The sequence below is a fragment of the Gracilinanus agilis genome, chromosome 1 (assembly GCF_016433145.1).
Source record: "Gracilinanus agilis isolate LMUSP501 chromosome 1, AgileGrace, whole genome shotgun sequence".
NCBI classification, from domain to species: Eukaryota; Metazoa; Chordata; class Mammalia; order Didelphimorphia; family Didelphidae; genus Gracilinanus; species Gracilinanus agilis.
Genome location: NC_058130.1, coordinates 780,835,630 through 780,857,689, shown reverse-complemented (window position 1 = coordinate 780,857,689; position 22,060 = coordinate 780,835,630). Strand labels below are relative to the sequence as shown.

Below are 22,060 nucleotides of genomic sequence, written 5' to 3'. Positions count from 1 at the left end.
ACCTATCCAGGGTCACACAGCAAGGAAGTGTCTGAGGCCGGATTTGAGCTCAGGTCTTCCTGCTCCAAGTCCAGCATTCACCTCAAAACTGACTGAGAAGCCAACACAAGAGGAAGTATGGCCTGGTGGGAACAAGCCAGGTTTGGGAATCCCAGCTTTGCCATTCCAATCATTTAATGTCTTTCGGCCTCCGGCTCAGTTTCCCATTTTGTTAACGGTCAGGGTGGGCCCGATTACCTCTGAGGTCCCACTTGCACTGAGAACACACAATGAGGTTTTCAGGGTCTCGGTCTGGACCCCCCTTTGGGCACATTCTGGATCTAAGCACTGGCCTCCAGGTTTAGAACAGATTCTGTTCCGAGGCCAGCAATAGGCAGAAGCCTCGACTGCACGAAGGGGCAGAAGAGACTCAGCAAGACTGAGCCTGCTCCTAGTGTGTGAGAGGTCCTGGGCTCAGGGCCAAGGACGCAGACGAGTGGCCCCTGCCTCCAAGAGGCACACGTGGACAGAGAAGAGAGGATACACGAATGACTACAGGAGGGAGTCTTGCAACCAGAGGCCAGCAGAGTCTTCAAGGAATTTAGGATTCTACAAGGCAGACGGGCTAAAGGAGGGGATTCCAGACTTGGGGATAGGCAGTGGGGGCCAAGCCTCCTGCCCAGAAAGTGTTAATACCCAGAGAATTTCAAGAGATCACTGGAAGAGAGAGAGAGAAGACAGAGACAGAGACAGTGATAGAGACAGACAGAGGCAGAGACAGAGGCAGAGAGAGACAGAAAAACAGAGACAGAGAGAATGAGAGAGAGAGAGAATAAGAGACAGAGAGAGAGAGAGAGAAAATGAGAGACAGAGAATGAGAGAGAGAAAATGAGAGATGGAGAGAAAGGGAGAAAGACAGAGAGAGAAAAGAGAGACAGAGATAGAGAGAAAGAGAGAGACAGAGAGACAGAGCCAGAGCGCTCAGGCTCCACTAGGAGCAGGAAGAGATGAGCTGGGGGGCTGCTTCCACCACTGGGTGAGCAAACACTACGAGTAACATGGAGGTGACTTTCTGGAGGAAAAGGTTCATACATCCTCTCCCTACCTGGCCCAGAGCACTTAAGGTCCCCCTCGCAGGGGGCTCCCTCCTAGGACTCAGTGCTGGGGACCTTCCAGGAGAAGAGACATGTGGCCCCCCGGTGTGGAGCCCAACCAGCCTCCCCGAGCTCGGGACTCCTGACCCAGGAGGAGCTGCCAGGGAACAAGGCTGAGGGAAGGGCATCATGAGAGGGAATGTGTCTGAGGGCAGACAGGGTGGCTCCTTTCCAGTCCATCCCCAGACCCAGCCCAGCTTACAGTACCCTCCGTTGGGTTTATAAAAATTCTCATCACACAGGAAAGACCGTCCAGAAGCTGCCTCGAGAAGACTCCGCTTTCGGCAAAAGGGAGGTCTCCCGACTGCTTTTTTCAAAGCATAAACAACGCCAGTGTTTTCTTTGGGGGGGGGCACTATTTTTAATCTAGAGAAGCCCCGGACGAGCTGTCGGGGCATCCTTACCTCGGCTTCCTTCTGCTGAAGGATCCGGTCCTTGTCGACCCCCTCCTCCCCTTCGGGCCTAGAAGACACAAACACGGCACAGCCTGGGTCAGGCACAGCCAGGAGGATCCCAAAGGTGTCTGAGCGCCCTGGGCAGCACCCTCAATCCACCGTGCAGTCCAGCCCAACCCCGGCCCAGGAGGCCCCACTCCCTTCCTCATGAAGCCATGGTCTAGTGCCCCTGGGATGTGCTCTCTCTCCCTCTGGTGTCATCCACAGCACAGACTGCTGGGGAGGCAGGGCAATGGCACCGTCAAGAGTTTCATTCACCTGGAGAGTTAAGTAATGTAGTCAGTGGCCTGCTTTGGAGTCAGGGGCCCTGGATTCGAATCCCCACTCTAACAATACATGACTTGGACCAAGCCATTCATCTCTTGGGACTTGGTTTCCCCTTGGTAAATGGGAAACTGAAAGCCTCCTAGAAATGTGAACCATCCTACACCTTAAATTGGTTTTCAGGGTTTATTTGCTAGTAATCAAACCACACTTTCTAATAGCCCCCAAAATTCCCATTTTAGCAACCTGAGACAGAAAGAAGAGAAATGTCCTTGGGCATATGCCAGTACCCAGGGAAGTCACTCAAGGCCAGAACAGAACAGAAGGGAGCCAGGAAGAACTTATGGCCAGAGATGACTGTGACTGTGTGGGCCAAGGGCGAAATGAAAATGTGAAGAAAATGCCCCGGAGGGGGAGTCCAGCTGGAGGAAATGACAGCAAAGTCCTCTGTCCCAGCCCTGAAGCCAGATCACCCCTCATTGCTGCTACTCTGGGAGCCCACTCCGGTCCAGGACTCTGAGCGGGGCCTCTGTGCCCCACTCCCCCAACTCCCACCTACCAAACCACTCACCAGCCTGGCGGTCAAGGCCAGGGGGCCGGACCAGAATCCCCCACCACAAGCAAAGCCAGGGGACCGGACCGCACTCACCCGCCGCTACGTTTGAGCCTCTCTGATCGGAAGTTCTCATAATGCAGATCTTGGGTCACTTCTTGTAGGTCCTGCATGTGTGTTCTAAAAAGAGTCCACACGTGTGCTGGGTTAGCATGGTTTTTCCCCCTTTTTTTAATTAAGTACTAACTTGTCCTTCTAGAGAAGCTCTGTTTAGATTGTTTCTTCCCACGGGCCAATTGCCCAAGTCACGAGGCTTCATCATCATGCACAAAAACACTGACTCGGGTTTTGCCCTGGGCTCCTGACTAACGAACTGGCATCAGACTCCCATTTCCTGCTTTTCTTTGACTTCTAACAAAATTCACCATCTCCCCAAATCCCCCTCAAATTTAGGAAATGTACAGCCCGAGGACCAAGCACAGAGTCTGGTACACAGAAGGTGTTTTTTTTTTCTTTTTTAACCCTTGTACTTTGGTGTATTGTCTCATAGATGGAAGATTGGTAAGGGTGGGCAATGAGGGTCAAGTGACTTGCCCAGGGTCACACAGCTGGGAAGTGTCTGAGGCCAGGTTTGAACCCAGGACCTCCTGTCTCTAGGCCTGACTCTCACTCCACTGAGCTACCCAGCTGTCTCCACTGAGCTACCCAGCTGCCCTACACAGAAGGTTTTTAATAAATGCTTGACTGCTCAGAATGTCTTAACTATACGTTAATGGTTTAGTTTTCCTCAAGGGAAGGAAAGGAGAGAGAAAATTCAGACATGACAATAAAATGGATTAAAAAAAAAAACCAAAACCTTTACCTTCTGACTTAGTAACAACTCTAAAATAAAAGGACAAGGGCTAGACAATGGAGGTCACACTTTCCTCCTGCTGTCTGCCAGGAGAGAGGGAGGATGCTACGGCAGCTATTCTCCCTAGACCTCCACCAGTTTCTATATTACTGTGGGGACACACTGGGCAGAGAGCTGAGCCTGGAGTCAGGAAGAGCCAAGTTCAAATCTGGCCTCAGATACTTCAGATACTCGGCCCTTCGCCACTATCTGCCTCAGTTACCTCACTGTAAAGGGGGGATCATCATAGCCTCTACCTCCCAGGGTTGTTGCCCAGACCAGGTGAGATATCTGTGCAAACCTTGAAGCTCTATGTCATTGCTGACTGTATTATGGTTGGTTGTTGTGTGTTGATACTGGTATGATGTCCAAGTTGTGGGACAGTCGCTGTCTCTTAGTTTTGCTTGTCTGATTCTACATCAGTTCATACCAATCTTCCTATGTTTCTCTGAATGCCTCACATTTGTCATTCTTTATTACATAATAATATACCAGAATTTTCTAGGCATTTTTCCATTGAGGAATGAGGGAAGAATCAATGATGAAGCACCTGCTGTGTGCCAGGCATTGTGCCAAGGGCCTTACAATGGTTAGTTCATTTGATCCTGGAACAATCCTGTGGAGTAGGCACTGGTATTGTCCCCATTTGACAGCTGAGGAAACTTCTGAGCTAAGGGTCATACAGCTAGTAAGCATCTCAGGCCAGATTTCAACTTGGGTCTTCCTGGCTCCAAGTCCAGTGCTCTAGGCACTCTGGCACCACCTAGTTGCTCCCTGAGTCATTCACTTTGTTGCCATAAAATAAAGAGTATTATTTGATATAAAAGTTTTAGTATATAATGGACCTTTGTTTCTGACTTTGATTTCTTTGGGGTATATGTCCAATAGTGGCATCATGGAGTCAAAGGGCATGGATAGTTCAATAACTTTTCTTGCATCGTTCCAAAGTGATATTCAGAATGATTGGACCACTTTTCAGTTCCACCAACAATGCATCAGTGTGTGTATATTCCCATATTCATTCTATCAAAAATGCATAGTGTGCCTATCATCCCACATCTTCTCCAACACTGACTCTTCATCTTTTCCCCCTCTTGACAATTTACATAATTTGAGGTAAAATTTTGTAGATTTTTCATTTGAATTTTTCCTACTATTGGTGATTTGAACCATTTTTTCATGTAGTCATTTATTTTGAAAACTATTTGTTCATATCTTTGATCACTTAGGGGGATGTTATATGTTTACAGAAATTCTCTATATATTTTATTTTAAAAAACAAAATGTATACATTAATATTGAGAGCTGGAATAGAATGCTGGCTTCTCCAAGCAGGCTCTGGATAGATACTAGGATGGGCCTGATGTCATAGGGCTGACCATTTGTCCTGGAGGATCCTTGAGGACCACTTTTCCAAATCTATAGCCTTGGGTGTCCACACTGGGATGGTAACAGCATGTGACAAACTTCACAGGGGGAGTATTATGAGGGGTAGGTGCTGGAGAACTGCAGGGAAAGCTTGAATTCTGGATCTTCCTTTGCTGTCCCAGCTGCCCCGTGGCTGGTCCCAATCCACTTGAAAGATTGTCTGACTCTGGGAAGGCAGAAATTCCTTCAGGTCAACAGCTCCTACTGTAGCCCCTTGCCATTCCCCATAAGTGAGACTGGCTTGGGCTGCATCTGCTCCAGGAGGCTCCCTGTGATCCATGCCTCAACCTCTCTGTGATGTGAGAAGTCCTGGGATTCCTCTCAGGAACTCGCCAAGGCGGCTTTCACATTAGAAACTGTACAGTCATTCTGCCTGTCCTAGCCTTCGCGTTAGACGGCACACTCCCTGACAGAACTCACAAAGGCAGTTTTGCCCAGTGGAAAGAGTGACCATGCTTTCCCAGGATCCTTTGCTAGAACAACCTGCTTCTCTTCTCCCTCAGCACTATCTCACTCGGTGACCTCCTCGGCTTCTTGGGCCCAACCTCTATGCAGAGGATTCCCAGTCTGTGCATCCAGCCACAGTCTCTCACCTGAGCTAGTCCTGCACAACGCCCAATCCAATACGCATTTATGAAGAGCCTCCTCTGAGGCAGGCACTGTGCCAGCTCTGGGGAGGCCGCTAATTAAAAGAAAGCCAGCGCCTGCCCTCAGGAGCTCCCCAACCTCTAGCAAGGAAGGCCCTGGGAGGAGTTGGGGGCTCCCCAACCATCCGATCAGAGGGGAGAGGAGGCTGAAGGAGATGGAGCTGACCAGGGCTTGAGTCAGCAGCTTCTGTTGGCATGGAAGCCAGGCGAGGCAGCCGCCGCCAAGTGGAGTGAGGATCCCCAATGGGATGCCCCACAGAGCACGAGTGTCAAACTCACGGTCACATCTGGCCAGACCAGATTAAGATGAAGTTGGGAAATGTTTTTTTTTAAATAAATGAAAATGTAATGCAGCATAGAGAAGGCCAATTTGTGGTTCTCTAAGTGTGTGGAGGACCTCAGCCGCAGCCATCTCTACTGTAACATCCAAAAAAGGACGAGCTCTCTCCCCAAAACCTCTTCCCAACTTTCTTGCTGCTATGGAGGCCATTCTTGTTAATCTAGCCTGAAACCTCGGGTCGTCTCGATTCCTGACTCAAACTCCATAGATCCAGAGATCGAATCTGCTGCCAAGCCTTGTCCTCTGCCCCTTCACAGCACGTCTCCCCTGTGTCCCAGCCATCACCCCAGGCCAGGCGCTCACCCCATCTCCTTCAGACTAGGGCGACAGACTCGTGGCTGCTTCCCTGGCACTCCAGTCCATCCCCGCTGCTCCTCCTTGACTCAGCTGCCGAGGCGACTTTCTTAAAGGCGGCATCGGTGACTGCGGCCCCTGCCTTCCCCCTCCCCTCTCAGCTTCCCACAGCCCACACTCCATCTCCTGACCCTGGATCTTTGCACACACCATTTGCCCTGCCATGCTCCCCTGCAGCCTCCTCAACACTGGACTAATCCCACTTTCTGCAGGAGGCTTTTCCCAAGTCCAGCAGGAAATACCCTTTGAGAAAGTCTGGACAAAGACCTGAGGGGGAAGCAGCCACAAGTTGGCCTGTATCTACCACACCACAGGCCTCAAGGACCCTTTTGTCTGAACTCCTGGCCCTGGCCTCGTCTCTTGGGCTTGATGCAGTGAACAGAATGAGACACGGGGCTGGGCAAGGTCTGTGCGTGTGTGCCAGGAGGGAGCAGGATGCCCTCGAACCGCTCTGGCCTGAAGTTTCACGCTGTTCCTTTTCTTGGAAGTGGCAGGTTCTAGCCTCCAGGCACCTGAGAATGAATGCTGTAGGAGCTGAAAAAGCCTTCTCTGCTGCACTGTGTCCTCAATCCAGGGCTGCCCATGCCAGCCTGGGGAAAACACTCCAGCTGCATTCCTGGCTGAGGCTGGCATCCCTAGAGTTGTTGTTCACTTGCTTCAGTCGTGTCTGACTCTTCAGGACCCCATCTGGGGTTTTCTCAACAAAGATCCAGGAGTGGTTTACCATGTCCTTCTCCAACTCATTTGACAGATGAGGAAACTGAGGTCAACAGGGTGAAGTGACTTGCCCAGGATCACACATCTACTAAGTCTCTGAAGCTGGATTTAGACTGAGGAAGGGGAGTCTTCCTGACTACAGGTGTGGCACTCTACCTACTGCACCACCTAGCTACCCTGGCATTGCTGGATATAGGTCTGAAGCAGCGTCTGGACACGCGGCTCCTACTTCAGCAAAGGGATGCTGACAGGGCTCCGCTCGACTGGGTCCAAGGGGATCACGAATGACCACTCCAGGCCCTTGGCAACCTCTCTCTCCTTCTGGACCCTTAAGTGATGGCCAGAGTCCTGTTGTGGGCATAGTTAATGCCCAGCTACTCCAGACTGTTGGGGTAAACAGACACACCCAGGAGGCCAATGAAGGGGACCAGGGCAGGGTGGAGGGTCTCACTGACAGCAGCCAGTCACACCACTGACCAGACCAGTGTCTCTTAGTCTCTCAAGAAACCCAAACATGTCCAGATTCCGAGCATCTCCAATAGCTCCTTCTTGGGAGTCCATAGCAGAGAGGCTGTAAGCTTTATAAAGCACCGCTCACTGTGCTGGCACTGCCAAGGCCGAGATCCTTCCTCTGGCTCATCAAACTCGACATTTCTGAGTTTAACAACCCTGCTAAGACCTTGAAGATGTGCTCTGGGGATGAGTTAGGAGGCTGTCCTTTGGCATGCACACACCGCCTCTGGTAGCTGCTAAACCTCCGTCTCCCAAGGGCTCCTCCAACCCAAACAGCCAAGAGAAGGCTGCTCCCTCGGGAAGGTGCCCCTCCAGCTCCTGCATGAGTGCTGGATCCAAAGTCACATTACTGGACAGCTGGGAGGAACCTTAGAGGCCATTTAGCTCAACCTGAAGCTCTACCAACATCGTCTCTAAAACAGCCCTCCCTTGGGCACCCAGCCTTGCTCAAAGCCCTCTAGCTTCAGGGTATCCGATTCCATTGAGAGGCAGCTCTCAGCATCAGGAGGCTTTTCCTATATCGAACCCAAACCTGCCTCTACGATTTCTGCCTTATTGTAGCTCCTCCTTCTGGCCTCTTTCACCAAGCAGAATAATCAGTCTCTCTCCCAAATAAGAGTCCTTCAAAATTCTTTAGAACATCTAGACACCCCTCTTTCCCTCAGTGACTCTCATAAGGCACTGGCCCATTCTGGCCATCGTCCTCTCTCCTGGCCCTCTTTGGCTCAGCAAGGAGGGGAATGGCCTAGATTCTAGACTCAGAGATTTAGAGCTGGGAGGAACCTTCCAGGCCCCCGAGCCCGACCCTCCCATTTATACAGAAGGAAACTGGCCTGACTTTTAAGGTTCTCCTCGCCCTAATGGCCTAAGAAGCTTCCCAGGACACTATCTCGGATGTCATTCAACAGGGAGCAATGAGTCACGAGACCAGAAGCCCCCTGAGATGGGAATGGTTTGTTGGCTTCATCTTTCTCTCCCCAGCACCTAGGGGGGTGCTTGTGTAGTGGGTTTTCTTGTCCTCCCTCCCTGGAGGCCTCCAAGCAAAGGCAGGGTGACCGCTTGTCACATGTATCGTCTTGGGAAGTCTTTGGAGAGGGAATGGGCTGAACTGGATAGCCCCTGAGGCCCCTCTGCTAATGCTAAAAGTACGTGCTTCTGGGCTCTGTCCTGGCTAGCAGATGATACAGTCAGAGGCCATTCCTTACCTTCTTGGAGTTTTAACCCTCTCAGCTGTCAAATAAAGATAATCATTCTTAACCTGCTTGTCTCATAAGGGAAAAATTTTATAAACCTTAAAGCAAGAGGACAGCTAGCTTGGGTGGCTCAGTGGATTGAGAGCCAAGCCTGCTGACGGGAGGTCCTGGGTTCAAATGTGGCCTCAGACACTTCCTAGCTGTGTGACCCTGGGCAAGTCACCTGACCCCCATTGCTTAGCCCCTGCTGCTCTTATGCCTTGAACCACTACACAGTATTAATTCTAAGGCAGAAAGTTTTAAAAATAAAAAATAAAAGATAATAAAACTCAAAGAACCCAAGACTGAGCTATTATTGTGGTCTGTTAGTATTTAGGTATACACTTCCCATAGTGAGCTCAAAGGAAAATATAGATTCTGCAGATACATATGTGCATTCCACAAAGGCCAACCCATAAGAAGCCCTTCTTGAGCCTTCTGAAACGAGGATTTCTTCATCTTCCACCATCACGTCCCCTCTAAACATGCCTCAGTAGCAGAGAATGAGAGGATTCTGGGTAATTGGACCTGGTGGCCAGGAGCCCATCCAGCCTCCTCATTTTCAGATGTCCCTCCCTCCCTCCCTTCAAGGTGGGAGCAGAGCACTGGAATCACATACTGACTCCGGCCCCTACTGGCTCCTTCACTTCCATGGGCCTTTGTTTCCCCTTCTGCAAAATGAGGGCCTCATGGAGCCTCGATCATCCCAAGGTGATGGGAAGGGCTTGTTAGTAACAGTGGCCGACTTGGTCCTCGGGCCATCACTAGAGGGCAGCAAAGGGACATTCATGGAGTTTCTAGAAGCACCTGGCCATGTTCCCTGCCTGCCTTCTCCAACAAGGACAAGGACAAACATGGATTCATTCCCAAGATCCTCCACTCCAGTAGGTAGAAATGGAAAGTCAGACCAAAGGAGAAAATTCCCAGAGTTTAAACTTCAGGAATTAAATTCTCTTCTCTCCATGAGCTTGGTCTTTTGGGGAATCAAGGAGCTTTGGCACTAGCTGGGACAAGCTCCTAGAACCCTGGCGCCCAACAACCCCTTAGAGATGGCCCTGTAGAGATGGCACACTGTCTCACCTAAGCCCCTCCTTGTCCAGAAGAGGAAACCGAGGCCCCGAGACAGGTCCAAGGACTCTTCTTCTAACCACCACTGGCTACGCCCTGGACAGGCTAGACAGTAGCACTTAATGACCCTGTAATACTAAATGTTCGGCCTCCTGGAGAGTTAAAACAGACCCCAGGAAGCTCATCAATAAAGGCATTCTTTTAGCAATCCATGCCTAGATAGGATCTCGACTCCTCAGCACAGATTCTCACCATTTGCTCTTTTAGGCCCTCTTCTCTGAGCCATACATCCCCATCGATCCCTCCTCACTCACCCATTGCCTTCCCCCTTCTTTAGTCTCTTTCCTGACATCTTCTCCCACTAGGAAGAACATTACTTTGGCAACCACCGGTGAGGGCTCCTGGCAATGCAAGTGCTTCCTCGCAGGAAGCCTGAGCCCAGCTGTCCCTCCACCCCCAAATGCAGCCATTTTATTACAACTAAGCAGAGTGGAACTTAATCTTTTTCTTATAATCAAGTGATTTTCCTTCTCATGCATTCAGAAGGAAAAAATACCTACAAACCCCATGAAAAAGGGGGACCGGATGTCTCAAAGGCCACTCAGAGAAGATACTCGCCCTCCCAATGAGCCACAGAGACCAAGCAGCGGCAGTCTACTTACACCAACATAGTCCGCAGCTTAAGGAAATCATTGTGTTCTGGGTTCTCAACCTCGACCACCCCCCAGGGATACAGGCGGCCTCTGATCTTTTTTCCTTTGACCTCAATGAGCTGGTTAGAACCAATAACAGCAAACGGCATGCTGGCCTAAAGGAAGGGAGGGAGAAAGAAAGATACAAATTCGTTTTCAGGAGGTCCAGGAGTTCAAAGGCTTTGGCGTGGAGAGGACCAGAGATCACTGGGCCCAGCGGTGTCTAACAGAGAGAATAGGGGGCTGCTCCGCCACACAGAAGGTCCCTGCAGGCTTGTTTTATAGTATAAGATGACCCCTTGTTTTATTAGCTGTTTTGTTCAGTGTTTCCCACTGATATTTTGGTCTTATGCAAGCTGCCCTCAGGAGGCTGCCTGTGTGACATCCCTGATCTAGCCTAATCTAAAGAAAAGCCAAGTGAAGTCCATAGAAGGGGAGGAACCTGCCCAAAGTCCCCCAGATAGTCAGCAGATAAGCCAGGACTCACGGGCAGGCTTTGGAGTTCAAAAGCCAAAGCTACAAGACATTGTGGTAAATCTCAAATATCAGATTGGAGTTATTTTAAAATAAGAATCACAGGGACAGCTGGGTAGCTCAGTGGATGGAGAGTCAGGCCTAGGGACGGGAGGTCCTGGGTTCAAATCCAGCCTCAGACACTTCCCAGCTGTGTGACCCTGGACAGGTCACTTGACCCCCATTGCCTACCCTTACCACCTAGGAGCCAATACACAGAAGTTAAGGGTTTAAAAAAATAAAATAAAATGAGAATCACTTTGGTAAATTTCAGTTTTAAAACTGAAAAATATTAGACCGTCTACAACAACAGAAAGTAGAAACTCTGAACCCAGCTTGAATACAGGAAAGACCAGAAAAAAACCTACATGGGTAATGAGGGCTAGGGACTAATGGCCAGGAGAAATGTCCTCAATTTTAGAATATCCTGGGGAGAGGGAGCAGCTAGAGGGCTCAGGAGATTGAGAGCCAGGCTTAGAGATCAAATCTGGCCTCAGACAACAGTCCTAGCTGAGTGACCCTGGGCAAGTCACTTAACCCCATTGCCTAGCCCTTACTGCTCTCTTCTGCATTGGAATCAATACATAGTACTGATTCTAAGACGGAAGGTGAGGGTTTAAAAAATAAAAAGCACATTCTAGGAAGAACTCTGTGATGGACATGAGAAGGCAGCCAGGGTCCACATCATTTCAATTGGCTGCACGGGGGGAGCCACAGTCCTGCAGTGATTCCCAGCTGGAATGCCATGCGGGTCTAAGGATGTACAGGTCAGGGCTGGAATGGAATGAGCCTCAGAGATCCCCTAGGCCAGCCCCCCTGTTTTAGAGAGGAGAAGCAGTGGCCCAGAGAGGAAGAGAAACCTGCCTAAGACCACACAGAGAGGCTCCAGGTGGCAGGGCTGGGCTCTCCCGAGCCTGCCTCCCTCTTTTTTAGCTCAACAGGTCTTCGAGCCTTCGAGGTCCTTGATGGGCAGAGGTGAGACAGCAAGAAAGGAAAGGAGGCCCTACCTAGAGAGGCTCACGTTCCCTAGGCACAGCCAGGAAGCAGGGACGGAGCCATGCTGCAAAGGGGTCCTTGGGGTTGCCAAGAGAAGAAGGGTGGAGGGGCAGCCAGAAATGGCAAATGCAATGTCATGCTCAAGAAGCAAATGCATAAAGGATGGTGATAGGAAATGAGTTGCAGGCAGAGAGGAACACAGAGTCAGATCTGGGAGGGAACTTATGGGCCACTGAGTGCACCCTCCTTTTACAGAGGAGCAAACCAAGGCAGAAAAGTGATTTGTCCAGGGTCACACAGAAGGTAAGTGTTATGGGGTAGGGTTTGAACCAAGGTCTTTTGGACTGTCCCATATCCACGACAACTCTCTGCCTCTAAAGTGTGGGAAATGGGCTGGTGGGGGAGTCTGTGATGAATCACTAAAGATTCCTGAGCCTGAGAAAGGTGGCTCTGGCAGCCGAGTGGAGGCCAGAGTGGGATGAGGAGAGGTGGGGGACCAGGAGCTCTGCTAGGGAACAGTTATTTGAGTCCAGGCAAGACATGATGAAGATCTGGGGGGGAGGCCATGTGAGGGAAGAGAGAAGTGGCAGCGGCAGAATCAACAAGAGGGGGAAATGAGGAGGGGGAATGAGGAAGGATAATTATGAGTTTGTGAACCTGAGGGACTGGAAGGATAATAGCCTCAAAAGAAGGGAGGCAGCTAGGTGGCACAGTGGGCAGAGTACTGGCCCTGGAGTCAGAAAGACCAAAGTTCAAAATCAGCCCCAGACACTTCCTAGCACTTATGGACCCTGGACAAGTCATTTCTCCTATTTGCCTCAGTTTCCTCATCTGTAAAACAGACATAATAATAACCATGTCATAGGGTTGTGAGGATAAAATGAGACTTTTGTAAAGCACTTTGTAAAACCTTCAAGTACTCTATAAATGGGAGCTATTATGTTGATCATTGTTAATCAATAGGAAAGTTTAGAAGAAGGGTAAGTATCAGGAGCAAGCTAATGACTTGCTTTGGACACGCTGCATTTAAGATGCCAAGAGGAATGCTGGCAGTTAAGTCCAAGACCCAGATGGTAAGAAGAGTCTGGATTTCAAGAGAAATGGTTGAATTGGGGGGGTTATGTGTATAAAGGTGGCACACAGTAGGCACTTAATCAATGCTTGGTAGATGAGGGCTTGTAGGCTAGCAGGAAAGAGACAAGCCAATAGAGAGTGTAAAAGGGAATCCTTTGTTCTCTTTGCCCAAGTTGAAGTTAAAACTTTGATAACTTAAGTACCCCTACTTAGTACCTCACTAGATTGTGAGGACAAGATAAGCTCTCCTTTGTCTACCTTTTGATTGAATCAACACAAGCTTGAACTAGGTGGAGGAGCTCACAAACCACTTAGTGAGTTCACACCTCACTTGATGTTAGGTGAGAACAAGCCAGAAACTTAAGAGTTCACACACTCAGAAAGGTGTGGTTCCAAAAGTGAGAACTCGGACAATTTGGAAACTGTGATTGGCCCCCATGAAAAGGGGCCGGGACAGGAAACCACCATGAAAGGCATGAAAATCCCTGAGGAATCAGTCTCATGAAGGTGACTAGTGAAGAGTGTCTCCTGGAGATAGTCTTTGAGGGAACTTCACTGGAGACTGTGGCTTAGACTGCAGCTTGGATGGAGGCATCGACCTTGGATTCTGACTCCTGGATTACCTGGTTGGGTGAGTGAAAAGGGCTGACTACTTTCCTAGTTTCCTAAGAGACTAGCTTCCATCTTGGAGGAGGCCGCTAGTTACTCACTACCAGCTGAGGTGCTGAGGACTAGTATAGGTATTTTCTCTAGCCTCTCTCACATTTCTCTACCTTATTGTTTTCCACTCTATTTTTGTAAATAAACTTCTGACTTGAGATATAATAACTCCAGCCAACCACGTTATTTCACATAATTTAAGTCCAACCACTTAATTTAAATCTTACAAGAGAGAGAGGCTGAAGCTGTGACAAGAGAAAAGACAAGAATAAAGGGGAGATGCCCTAGAATGGACAAAATAGTCAGGATCAAGAAACAAGAGAAAACTGGGCTGGGATCAGAAGAGCCATCTCAGGAGAAAGATACCAAAGAGCGATGGGCACCAAGAAGAGAGTGGGCGAGTGGTAATGGTGGGGGCATGAGATACCATAGAAAAGATCTCTAGGACAGATCTGAGTGCTCCATAAAGAGGTCAACCATGGATTGTGAGGAGGGCATCTCTGAAATAGCAGAAGCAGAGGAAGGCTCTGGCACACCAACCCAATCTTCCACAGGGATGGACAGAAGCACAGTCCCTGCACTCCTGAGATCACAGCCTGGGGGGATTGAGAGCTGGAAGGTCCTCAGAAATCACATGGGCCCAAAGTAAGAAAGAGACTTGGCCAAGATTATGAAAGAAGGAAGGAAAAGTCAGTCAGTTCTACCTGATGAGTATATGGGGAGGGGAGTAATGCCAGGCAGGGGTCATTCTTGCCCTCATCCTGCCTGCTCTGCTACCCAGAATGACCTGTAGTTTGCCTGGCTGCCACTGGACTCTGGGGCTCTGCTCCCCATCCTGGCCTCACAGCCAAGCTGGTATCAAAGCTAAGTGGAAAGGAAGGGAGGGCTCGGGAAGTAGCCAAGCAGGGTCATTCCTTCCACACAGTCCACAATGGCCAGCGCCATGACCAAAGAGCCTTAGGGAGTTGGCTCAGTCCAGCCTCTGTGGTTCCAATAAATCCCAGTTTGAGAAAAGCTCTAGTGTTCCTGGTGACCTCTGAGGTGCAGGGACCAAAAACAAAGCCTAAGAACCAGAGGATTTCAAGAGCGATGACAGGCCCTCATTGTTTCCACAGCTCTCTGCCAAGCAGGCCCTTCTCTCCCATCAGGGCCCCAGAGAGCATGGTCTCCCACCTCTGGCTCCCCACAAGTCTCTGTACTACACATGCATTAGCCCTAAGCTCCTAGAGAGAAATGGTTCCAAACCTTTACTCCAAATGTAGCCTCGGTTCTCTGAAAGGGCTTCTCTTTCATTCTAGGGCATGAGAAATCGGGAGGAGAGGGCTCCCCTCCCCACCCATGACCTTGAATGAGCAGCCCCAATCGATGAGGTGGTGGCAATGATGCCATCCTGCCTACCTCCCAGAGGGCTCCTGAGATCAGTGCACATGAAATAATGCCCATCAGTCAAGTGCTATCAAGGTGTCTGGGGGTTTCCTTCTGACCTATGCCCACCCTGGTGTGGGAAACCTTCTGCCAGTGCTAATTAGTATTGGCTCTGCTCCTCCTCCTCATCTGAGCACTGCCTGGGACCTGGGGCCAGAGTAGGAGTGAAAGAACAAGATGGCTTCCAGCCTCCAAGGATGCCTTTCTGCTCAAAGCACCCGCTACTCAGCCTCCCTTCATACCAACAAAGCTGAGATCATTACATTCTTATGAATGTGGATTATTAAAGGACTGAGGTCCTACTCCTCCCCATTTTACAGCAAATCTGGATTAAGGAAAAGTTAAAAGGGATTTTTAAAAAAGGGACTGTAGGCAGCTGGGTGGCTCAGTGGACAGAGAGACAGGCCTGGAGATGGGAGGTCCTGGGTTCCAATCTGGCCTCAGACACTTCCTAGCTATGTGACCCTGGGTAAGTCACTTCACCCCCATGGCCTAGCCCTTACCACTCTTCTGCCTTGGAACCAATACACAGTAGTGATTCTAAGATAGAGGATGAGGCTTTTTAAAAATGGGCAGGGGGGTGGGGATTAAAAGAAGTTACCTGGGGGGCAGCTGGGTAGCTCAGTGGATTGAGAGTCAGGCCTAGAGGTGGGAGGTCCTGGGTTCCAATCTGGCCTCAGACACCTCCCAGCTGTGTGACCCTGGGCAAGTCACTTGACCCCCATTGCCTACCCTTACCACTCTTCTGCCTTGAAACCAATACACAGTATTGACTCCAAGACGGAAGGTAAGGGTTTAATTTTTTTTAAAAGTTACCTGTCATCATTCACAAATGGACACAGAGAATGTACAACAATAGCAACAGGCATTCATATTCATGGAGAGGACTCTACCTAGTGGGCCCAAAGTCAGGTCTGAGGCTCAGCAGCCCAGCTCTGTGGGATCTGACTTGCCAGACCTGAAGGTGCACTACAAGGACAGCATCTGAGGAGCATCAGCGGAGGTGGGGGGAGGAAGAGGCTTTGTCTCCCTTCTCCTACCCACCCACTAATTCAGGCCTCTGCTTGATCCCTGAGGGCCAGACCTGCAGCAGGAAACGATGCCAGCCAGAGTACTCTCCGCCACTCCTGGGCAGGGAGGACCAACCACACCAGGAGAGGGCAGGTTTTCTCCACCTTCTCTTCCCTTTCAGTCCTGTGTGTATTCCTAAAAGTCAGCTACTGAATGTCCTCAGGGGCTCTTGGAAAACTTCTCAAGGCCATCTAGCCCGAGCTAACTCATAAAAGAGGGTACCAAGCACAGGGGATGAGAGAAAGGACAGGGAGTCAGCCTGCTGCTGCTACTGCTATCACAGACAGCAAAAACCTAAGGACCAAGTGCTGCAGCCTAGCACTGTTGAAAATCTGAGCACAAATTTGGAATTATGCCCAAAGGGCTTTAAAAGAATGCCTGCCCTTTGAGCCAGCAATACCACTACTAGGTGTGTACCCCAAAGAGAAATAAAAAGGGTTGTACAAAAATATTCATATCTTCTCTCTGTGGTAGCAAAAAATTGGAAAATGAGGTCCCTCAATTGGGGAATGGCTGAACAAATTGTGGTATCTGTTGGTGATGGAATACTATTGTGCTCAAAGGAATGATGAACTGGAGGAATTCCATGTGAACTGGAAAGACCTCCAGGAATTGATGCAGAGTGAAATGAGAAGAACCAAGAGAGTGAAACATTGTGGAATAATCCAATGTAATGGTCTTAACTACTATTAGCAATGCAATGATGCAGGATAATCTGAGGGACTTATGAGGAAGAACACTATCCACATCCAGAGAAAGAACTGTGGGAGCAGAAATGAAGAAAAAAAAATATGACTTATCACTTGTTTATATGGGTACATGATTTGGGGTTTTGGTTTTTAAAAATTGCTCTATTGCAAAAATGAATAAATATGGAAATAGGTATCAAGTGACAACATTTGTACAACCCAGCTCTGGGAAGGGGGAGGCAGGAGAGGAGGCAATGAAAATGAATCATGGAAACATGGAAAAATATTTTTTAAACAATAAAAACAAATAAATAAATAAATGCAAATCTGGAGGCTATTTAAAAAAAAAGAAAAGAAAATCTGGGTGTGAATCCCCATGAGGCCCCTTTCTATCTGTGGAACACTAGGCAATTTGTCACTTCACTTCTCTGAAACTCTGAGTCCTTATCTATCAAAGAGGAGGATGGTGCCTCCCAGTTTGAGATCTATGAGCCTCTTTCAGCCTCAGTTTCCTTAACTGTGTGATTAGAATAATAATGGAGCTAGGCTACCTCACAGAGTTGGGAGGGAAGAATGAGGGCAGTTTTTAAGTGTTAATAGATGAAAGGTCTAAGATCATCTACTGAACCTTCATTCTACAGATGAGGAAACCAAGTCCTACAGAGCTCAAGTGACTTGAGCAGTAAATGGCAGGCCAGGATCTGAGACCAAAAAAAAGAAATGGTTATCAGGGCTCTTCTGCCCATTTCCAGGACTGGCATTCAAGAGGGAAACAAGGCAGAAAGAGCTCACAGGCTCATGCCATACAAAGCCCAGGTCTTCAAACAATAAGAGCCCTTTCTGAATTATCACAATTTTCTCAAGTAGGATACCTGGAAAATAAAGTCAGAAAGAGAAAACAACAATGAGCAAAAAGTGAGCTCACCTTCAGGACCTTGGTTTGTTCTTTGAATTCCTCATCTTCATCAGAGTCTGCATCAGGCAACTGATAAATCCGAATGCCGTGTTCAGAGATTTCATCAAGGATCTGAGTGGGGAAGGGAAGGAGAAAGAGAGAAAGAAATGGCATGATCACATACCAGTTTGGAGACAGTATCAGCAGGGGCTCCAGACCTGGCTACAAATATGACCTTCTACTGAGGTCCCCTGACCCCCCCCCCCAAGAAAACTTTGGACTGCATTACAGAGTCAAGACCCTGAGCCTCAAGTGCTGGGCACAGCAGATTCTGTAGGGATGAAGAGGACTATCTGAGAGAGACCTGTGAATGGAGACGCAGCCCAGAAGGTGTCCCCCAGCTCCTACCAGTGACAAATTAGCCTATCATGAATATATGAGGAGACTCTGGGCCAGCTCCCACCTAGGAAGGCCTGGACTACCACGGAGATGTGAGGGGAAGCTATGCCTGCTCCCTCCTAGGAAATTCTGGCCTACCAGGGAGATGTGAGCACAGGTTACACCAGCTCCTTCCTAGGAAATCCTGGCTTATCTTGGAGATGTGAGAAGTGGCTGCACCAGCCCCCATCTAGGAAAGCCTGGCCTGCCATGGGGAGGCATAAGAAGTGGCCACTCTAGTCCCCACTTATCCATCATGTTCAGGGAAAAGAACTAAGCCACATTAGCAAACCTTTTGCTTTAAACTTTTTATATTTTAACCGTCTGAGACATCTCAAACGCAACATGTCCAAAGCAGATTCATTATCCTTCCCCTCGAAACCACCCCCTCTCTAAGTTTGTTATTTCTATCAAGACTGCCACCACCTTTTCATTCACCCAGGTTCCCAATCTTGGGTCTCTCTCAACTTGTCACTCTCATAGAGCCAAATACTCAAAGGGAAATTTATATCCCTGAATGCTAATACCAACAAAATAGAGAAAAAGCAGATCACTGAATTGAGCATGCAACTCAATTTGTCACTCTCCTTCACCCCTGTGTCCAATCAGTCTCAACAATTCTACTTCTGCAATATTATCTATCATCTTCCCCCTTCTCTCCACTCGTAGCACAAGCCCCCTAGATCTGGCCCTAATCACCTCCTACGTGAGGTTTCTGCAGTCTCCCCTTCTCTCCATCTTCCATCTGGCTGCCAAACTGGTTTTCCCAAAGAACTAGGCTACCCATATCATTCCTCTGCTCAAGAAGTTCTAATGTCTCCCTATTACCTCTAGAACCAAATACACACTCTTCTCTCTGGCATGTAAAGTTCTACTTCCCTTTCAAAAGAAAAATGGACGCTTTCCAGTTACAGGAATAGACAGTCACATACTAAGAGGTAGGATTAATTCACTAATAATCCATGCTCCCATGGACATTCTTTCTCTAATGAAATTCCTGAAGGGGTACCACACAAGCTTAAGTCAGACTCTTAAGACTTTAGAAAGGAGAATTCTTTGTTGTTCTTTTCCATGGTGGCAAGGGAGTCATTTCCATAATAATAACTATTTAGATGGATCTTTACTGGGAGGGAGATACTGTGATTTTGAGGGTTCTCATGGCAAGAGCCCAATATCGGAATGTTTTCTCAAATCATATAAAATCCTGTCATTTGAAAAGGTCTGCCACCTTTAGCATCCTCTAAGCATTGTACTCCCCTCCTGCTTCTTTCCCTGGAAGCCTCATATCTCCACTAGATTCATAGGGAATAAGAGATTTGTGATCTGCTTAGACCCCTAGAAGATATTCAGGAATTTACAACGGACCAAAAAGATTTCAGCCCCAGGCTGGAGCAGATGCCCTAACATTCCCAGAAGCACATAGCTACCAGGAGGATTGTGGAGTCTATTCCCAAAAGCTTCAGCTCCGTGTTTCCAGCAGCCCCTAACCCTCTGACTCAAAGTCCAGGCTCTTCAGGCACAGTTGGAACTCATCGACCCCTGTTCATTCCTGGGCTTCAACCCTCACCTTCCCGGCTTCAAGTCCTACCAGATAACATAGTGCAATGTGAAAAGCCCTGACTCTCAAGTCTGAGGATCTGAGTTTAAATTCCACCTCTAATCATCACTCCTTTCAGAATCTTAGGCAAATTGCTTCTGTCTCAATGGACCTCAGTTTCCTCATCTTTAAAATGGGGGAAAGGAGGGGAGGATAATGGATGAGATGGACTCTGAGTTGTCTTCCGGTTCTGGGTGCATGAGCCTAACAATATATGATGGTTTATTAAGGCCCCGTTACATTAGAAATGTTGTTGCTTTTCAGTTGTGTCCAAAGGGCTCTAAAACTATACCATTACTACATCTGTATCCAAAAGAGATCAAAGAAAAAGGACTTATTTGTACAGAGATATTTACTGCAGATCTCTGTGTGGTGGCAAAGAACTGGAAATCGAGGAGATGTCCATCAACTGGGGAGTGGCTGAACAAACTGTGGTATATGACCGTGATGGAATTCTAGTGTGCTCTAAGAAATACGAAGTGGGAAGATTTCAGAAAAACATAGAAAGACCCATCTGAACTGATGGGAAGTGAAGGGAGCAAAACCAGGAGAATGTTGTATGCAGTAACAGTAATATTACAATGACAATCAACCATGACTGGTGTAGCTACTCTGTTCAATACAGTGATCCGCCACGACTCCAAAGGACTCATGCTATAAAATGCTCTCTAGCTCTAGACAGAGAACTAATGAACTCGATGCCATTTTTTCCCTTTATTTTTCATACTTTTTTTCCAGAGCATGGCAAAGGCAGAAATGTTTTTGTATGATTTCACAGGTATAATGGGTATCGTATTTCTTGCCTTCTCCACGGGGAGGGTCTGGAATTTGGAACTGAAAATAAAAATAAAATTTAGGGGAAAAAACAACAATTCACAAAATTCAAATAGCCAGGGAAACTTCAATCTTTCATATTTCACCACTGACGGTCAGAGTGTCCTAGAATCTCAGAGCTGGACAGGTCTTCAAAGGCATCAGGTCCATCCAGCACCAAGTGGTGGGCCAGCCTCTGCTCAAAGGCCTCAAGGAAGGAGAGCTCACCTTGCTGAGGCAGCCTATTTCCCTTTGGGACAGATCTCACCGTCAAGGGGCTTTTCCTGACCCCCAGCCTAATTGGCCTCTGTCACATCCACCTCACTGCCCCTAGTTTCTACCTTTTCCAACTGAAGCAGATACTCCTCCACTTGATGGTCCTTCCCAGATCCCAACTGTTTTACTCTCTGAGTTTTTTCTTCTCAGGCTTTTGTGCCCATTTCCCCCTGATCTGACAGGGACTCAAGGCCCTTCACCATCCTGGTAGCCATCCTCTGGAAGCTCTCCAGCTTATCGATATCCCTTTTTTTAACCCCTTACCTTTCATCTTAGAATCAAGACTCTGTTGGTTCTAAGGCAGAAGAGTGATAAGGCCTAGGCAATGGGGATTGAGTGACTTACTCAAGGTCACACAGCGAGGAAGTACCTGAGGCAGGATTTGAACCCAAGATCTCCTGTCTCCAGGTCTGGCTCTCTATCCACTGAGCCACTTAGCTTCCCCCAATGAACCTCTTAAATGGTGGTGCCCAGAACCAAACGCAACAATCCATGTGTGATCTGACCACAGTGACGGACAGTGGGGGGCCTCTCACCTCCTTTCTTCCCTCGTAATGCTGCTGAAATCCCATTAGCTTGCCATCTGAGGGCCAAGATGAAGCGTGGAGGTGCTTGTCACCAGAGAGCTTTGGCCAAAGTAATTCACAAAGGCCAGCTGTCCCCGGGGGAAGGAGGGGCGTCTAGGGGGGCTGTGGCCTTGCGCCAGCGGCAATGTCTACAGTGATGAAAACAGGTCACTGGAGTATTGAAATCAAGCCATCCATGTAGAAAGTAAGTGAAAACACCAAGAGGGGATTTCCATCCTTTCCCTGCAAAGTCATTCTCCTTTCAGGGAAAGATTAATTTTCATTTGAAAAATGAAAAAGGCCTTAATTGGGTCACATGCTGCCTCTAAAGGAAACATTCCACCGGATTAACTAGAAGGATGGACTAGATCTCTCGAAAAGAAGTTTAACAGGGATAAGTGTCAAATTCTACCCACGAGCGGGTGGGGGACCTTAAGCTGAAGAGTCCATGGGGACATGGCATGGAGGTGGAGGGCTGGCATAAGTGGGCAGGATGACTTGGCCCCAGTTTTGTAAGTGACTGAAGGGTGTCTTGGGAAATCGTGTTCTGTTTTGTTCCAAAGACCAGAACTAGGAGCCACGGTGGAAGTTACTGAGAAGGAAAATTTGTCTGGACAAAAGGAAAGACTTCCTATTGGTGAAGTAGGGGATGAATTGCCTCAGTAGAGAGGAAGCTTCCTTCCAATGGAGGCGGCTGGATGAACTCCAGTGGGGAGATGTCCAAGAGGGATGCCTTTTCAGTATAATTCTATGTATCTT

General features: G+C 48.5%; 1 protein-coding gene across 1 annotated transcript in view; it reads right to left on the bottom strand.

Moving 5' to 3' along the window:
- The window catches only part of LOC123245588 (septin-2), a 123,314-nt gene that overhangs the window by 60,127 nt on the left and 41,127 nt on the right, over positions 1-22,060 (bottom strand). The window contains exons 8-12 of the mRNA XM_044674538.1: positions 17,642-17,743; positions 10,259-10,404; positions 8,555-8,557; positions 2,502-2,585; positions 1,538-1,595 (exon numbers count right to left, since the gene is read on the bottom strand). Coding sequence (XP_044530473.1) covers positions 1,538-1,595; positions 2,502-2,585; positions 8,555-8,557; positions 10,259-10,404; positions 17,642-17,743 — 393 coding nt within the window. The remainder of the gene's footprint in view (positions 1-1,537; positions 1,596-2,501; positions 2,586-8,554; positions 8,558-10,258; positions 10,405-17,641; positions 17,744-22,060) is intronic.